Source organism: Crocodylus siamensis, chromosome 2, assembly GCF_052110815.1.
Source record: "Crocodylus siamensis isolate JL-2025a chromosome 2, ASM5211081v1, whole genome shotgun sequence".
NCBI classification, from domain to species: Eukaryota; Metazoa; Chordata; order Crocodylia; family Crocodylidae; genus Crocodylus; species Crocodylus siamensis.
In genome coordinates, this window is record NC_143396.1 from 67,364,468 (window position 1) to 67,369,761 (window position 5,294).

The 5,294-nt window shown below is 46.7% G+C and overlaps 1 protein-coding gene across 1 annotated transcript; it reads right to left on the bottom strand.

The window, feature by feature from the left end:
* Positions 1 to 1,079: 1,079 nt before the first annotated feature.
* Positions 1,080 to 4,927, bottom strand: SLC25A4 (solute carrier family 25 member 4). The gene is made up of 4 exons (XM_090036099.1): positions 4,773 to 4,927; positions 3,041 to 3,527; positions 2,341 to 2,481; positions 1,080 to 2,027 (listed from the first exon to the last, which is right to left on the bottom strand). The coding sequence occupies exons 1-4, from the start codon at positions 4,881 to 4,883 to the stop codon at positions 1,870 to 1,872; spliced, it is 897 nt and encodes a 298-aa protein (XP_089892225.1). The 5' UTR covers positions 4,884 to 4,927; the 3' UTR covers positions 1,080 to 1,869.
* Positions 4,928 to 5,294: the final 367 nt, after the last annotated feature.

The following is a 5,294-nucleotide window of genomic DNA, read 5'->3' on the forward strand; positions in this document are numbered from 1 at the left end:
GCTCCTGCTAGAGAGGGTCCTAACATTCCAGAGTCCAGATGCAGCTACTACTACTGTCATTTTAGGCACATTATTTTGTTGAAAATATAGTATACCCTAGACCTCAGTTATTTCCATTCATATAGGTGGAAAATAGCCAGCCTCCTAAGGCTTAGTTATTCCTATAGCCTTTCAAATGCATCACTAAAATTTGCTGCCTACTGCATTCACCCCCACATACCTTTGCATCTTTCTGAAACATTTTTTATAGAATTGCAAAAATACCAGAAAGTACCAAAAGTGTTTGACTTTTTCACATGTACATTCACAAAAGTATTATTAATTTCTTGGATTTAACTTCAGTTGAAGATGGTGGTAGTGGGAGTAAATAGCATGTATTATGTTCTTTTGCAGAACAAGGATTTAAATCATTTATATAAGCCTAGTTTACATCTAAGCACTATTTTTCTTGATGGCTGTATAGCAAGCATAGACATCTATTCAGATAGAGTATTTGAATAGCTAGAATACATAAAGCAAATTTTTCAATCGTTGTGACTTATTTTCCAAGTAATTATTTTTTAATACAGGACTTGGAGCTCAATTTTACTGAGAGCTATGTACATACCATGCCTGAATTAAAAAAAAGCCTAATTTGGTTCAGTTGTGTACACTCAAAGAATCTTAATTGATAAATCAAATCACTAGATAGATTCCTCTCCCTGCCCCCCAAAAGTGTTTCTGTTAGTTAAAATATCTTTGTAATATAAATCTTTCAGTTGTATTTTTTCCTAGAGAAATTACAAGTATCTGGAACTAGTGACTTATCATGAAGCTGTCTTTATAGTCACCCTTTAGTATAATATTTTAGATTATAATATCATACCACTCCTTATGACTATTTCAGGCTCTTTCACAACCTCAGTGGGCAGGAACAGAACCATAAAATCCTAAATTATTTGAGAAGCTAACTAATGTACCAAAAACACAGTCATGAACACAGGATGTTCGTAAGTACATCACATGCACTTATTTTAAGCAAGAGTACTCCAAGACAGCAAATAACTTGGGCTGAAACAACAGGAGAAAAATGAAGTGGATTTGATTTATAAACCAATTTATTTTACTGTTTCAGTTTAAGTTCAATTGAACATTAACAGACTTCACTGGTTTCAATTTTTGTCTTATGTAGAAATGTGCATGCATGGCACTTCATCTTGAACATGTTTTATTTTTCAGAAGTTTGTGTGAATTTTAGAATAAGTTGAGAACCTCGTCCATACTACTGTGACACGTGAAAAAAGCTGGTGAAAAAATACTGGTTGAGAATCTATAACCTGGTGCTTATAGAGTACAAAGCCAAATAAACTTAGTATTCACAAATATTCTTTCTTCTTAAATATAGTTTTGCAGGAGCAGCATGTTTTTCATCCATGTGCTGTGTATGCTATGATGCTGCTGAGTGGCTAGAAGCATTTACTGCAGTACAAATAAGTGTTTGAAGATCTCTACTTTGAATTTATTCAATATTCACATTATCAGAATCTGACCCAGTGTGCAAATCAACTGGTCTTCAAGAAATGCATTCTAAACATTGGAACAATACATTATTGGGTGTTTGGCAAGATACTAATTTATATATATATATGTATACATATACATACACACATGTATGTTGCAACACAAATGTATGAGGAATTTTCATACAAAATATAATTGTGATCTAGTGGACAACCATTAAATAACCTTATGCATCCTTTCCTCTGAAGTGGATTTGCCCCATAACCTCCATTCTTAGTTTCCCTAGGAAATATGTTGTTGCCCATTAAACCACAAGTAATATATTACAAAATAGATCTGGAACAATTGAACCAAGTTGTTTTGTTTACTTTAGACAAATTTCTTGATCTCATCATACAATACTAATACGAAAGCACCTCCCATGCCTCTCAGCACGTTGGACCAGGCACCCTTGAAGAAAGCTCTGGCTCCTTCATCTTTATATATCTTCTTCCAGCAATCAATTGTGCCCTTGTACATGATATCAGCTATGGAAACATAAGTGTACAGGTAAGAGGCTCTTGAATCATACAGGCAATTCAGTTTCAGGTCTGTTTTACTAAAAATATTTTTAATTATATTAACAAAATAAGAATTTAAAATAGACTAAGCAGTCCCAGTAAAGTACTTTTAATTCTCAGAACAAAAAGTCATCAATAGATTTATCACTAAGAAGTTATCATTTCAGTCAGCTTAGGCCAGTAAAATAGAAGACTGCTGGTTTTATAGATTTAGACTTCCATGTCCCAAAGATAAAGTAACCCTTACAGCAATGATGGTACAAGAGAAAGTTATCCTTACCTCCCTTTCTGCCAGACTGCATCATCATCCTACGTCGGACAGTGTCAAAGGGGTAGGAAACCAGCCCTGCTACAGCAGTGACAGACTGGGCGATCATCCAGCTCACTATGATATGCACATTCTTGGGATCAGGCATCATACCTGTCATCAAGGGCAAGTTGGCAAGGTCAAAACAGAAAAGTTGGGGGGGTGGGGAGGAGGGCGGAAGAGAAAAATCAACCCACCCTGGGACTCCTAACCCAGACTCCATTCATTCACAGAGCCTTATCAATGGCAAGTCAATAGGACTTCTCTTGAAACCTGTACCTTTAGTTATGTCCCAGGCAGTAGCAATACAGCTGCCAGCCAGTAAAAGAGTGCCAATCAAAAGTTAGGGACATAACCTTGACAGCAACAGTTGCAGATCTGTTCTAGACTTGTACTGTAATAATTTAGCCTTACTGCATACAAGCCAACTATACAACTCTAAAAGGGGTGCAGGGACTGGAACACTGCCAACTACTTTATCGGAGGCTCCTAAAACTCTCATCTGAGTGTTCACTCTGGAAGGAAAGGTCCAAATGTCTGAAGTGTGCTGTAGTACTTCAAATCTGACACTATAAACTTGAGCAAAGCTGCAGTGTAGCTAAGTCCTGATGGCCCAAGCAGGAATATTTATCTGCTAGATTCCCCCTCTGAAGTCGCTGCTCCCTCCTCTTACCCTTGGCTGTGTCATAGACCCCAAAATAGGCTGCTCTGTAGATAATGATGCCCTGGACTGAGACGTTGAATCCTTGGTAGAGGCCCCTCAAGCCATCAGATTTGAAAATCTTGACAATGCAGTTGCCCAGGCCAGTGAACTCTCTCTCGCTCAACCCTTTGCCCACATCAGCTGCCAGCCTGGTCCTGGCAAAATCCAGTGGGTAGACGAAGCAGAGGGAAGTGGCTCCTGCAGCACCCCCAGAGGCCAGGTTTCCAGCGAAGTAACGCCAGAACTGCTTGTGCCTGTCCACTCCCCCCAGAAAAATTTGCTTGTACTTGTCCTTGAAGGCAAAGTTGAGGGCCTGAGTGGGGAAGTAACGGATGACATTGGCAAGGTTGCCTCTCCAGAAGGAAATGATGCCTTGTTCCTTGGGGATCCTTATGACACAGTCAATGATCCCTTTGTATTGCTTCTCGACTGTGATTTGTTTGCTGGCATGCTGGACCTGTAAGGGGAGGGAAAGAATGGTAGAGATGGATATTGAAGCAAGCAGTCAAACACACGCCATGTTGTTAAGGCGGTGATTCTCAGCAGGGTGCCTGGCTCAGGCTTCTCCCTGTCTGCTTTATTCCCCAGCCCCACTGCTGGACTCCTCTGCAAGGATCTAAGCACTGTAAAATATAAGTAAGTTTTTGAAACTGGGTGCTACTCAATTCACAAAAGTTATGGAGGGTGCCTTGAGTTCAGTGGGGGTTACCTTGAGCCCATAAAAGTTGAGTGCCGCTAGGCTAAGGGAAGGAATAGGGCATTCCTTGCTTCTTCCCATGAAATCAAGCATGTGCTTTTCATTTCAGAGTAGAGAATCTGAAAGATGACAGGAAAGGTACAGGCGTCTGTCACTGAAGAAAACAGTCAACACTTGTGTGTAGATAGGCAGACAAGTGCTTTATGCAGTCTTACCCCAAGGCTGACCAATGCCATGTTAAAGCACAGGGCCTGCTACAAACTTTTTGCCAACAAGGCACCTGCCTGCAGAATTGGAAGCCGGACCAGGCTGCTCAAGCCTCACCCCTGGGGGCGTGTGAGAAGACCATCCTCACCGAACTACCCAGCCAAGAGAAGCTCCTTGGAAAAAGAGGCTCATCAGGCAACTGGGTGTTGGATGGCCTCCAGCGCTCCTGCCTGCGTCCAGCCCCAAGTGAGGGGGGGGGGGTAGGACGGGTGAAGGGCACTTGTGACTACAGCTGCCCTCTGCAGAGTGGATCCATCACGGCCCTCCTGAAGCGCTTCAGGAAAGCACAGGCCTGGAAACACACCTCTGCCCAGACAGCCAGCCCGGAGAAAAGGCCCTCCATCGTGATAGCTTATGCAGGTTCAAACTGCCCGCAGGAGCTGGGGAAGGGCACTGCCACCCCCAAAGCATGTCCCAGCCTCCCCCAACCAGGCAGCTGGTCTGGAGAGCTGGGGAAGGGCACTGCCACCCCCAAAGAGTGTCCCCGCGTCTCCCAACCAGGCGGCTGGTTACCCCTCCACTGCAGGGACCCTTGCCCAGGCCTCCAGGTCTAGCCGCGGTCCCAGGCCAGGCAGGGGAGCCGCTCCCCCCCTGCCCCCGCCTGTAACCAGACCCGGGCAGGCGCTGCCCATATTTAGTCACTCCTAGCCTGCGCCCGCGGACGCTGGGCCGGCGCCCGCAGGGGCAGCTCCGCGGGGCGCTCCCCGGCCCCTTCCCCCCGGCCGCCCCGCTGCTCACCTGCAGCAGCAGTTTGACCCGCTCGATGGGCGCGACGGCGGTCTTGGAGATGGCCGCCGCGATGCCCCCGGCCAGAAAGTCCTTGAGGAAGCTGAGCGCCTGGTCACCCATGGCCGCGGGACCCCGCCTCGTGCAGAGCCAAATGGGCGCGGGCGCGGCGGCCCCGCGCTTATATCCCCGCCGCCGCCCGCGCGGGAGGAGGATCCCCCGGGCCCGGCCTCGCACCGCCCCCGCCTGCCGGGGAGGGCCCGCCAGGGACGTTTAAAGGGCACATTCAAGGGATCCGGTCCCGCGCCGCGCACGGCATGTGCCCGCCGTATTAATAGCCCGGCGGCAGTTTCCCCCCCGCGGCCCCTCCCGCGGCGGCTGCGCCCGGGCCCGGGACCCCCTGCCCTGCTCTGCGCGGCCGGGGCCCGGGGTCTGCAGCGCGGGGCAGCGGCGCGCTTGCCAGGTGTAGGATCATTGTCGTGTCCGCACGATCACTTCAAGCCTTGCCTGGGGTACGATCAATAGCAGTGACGG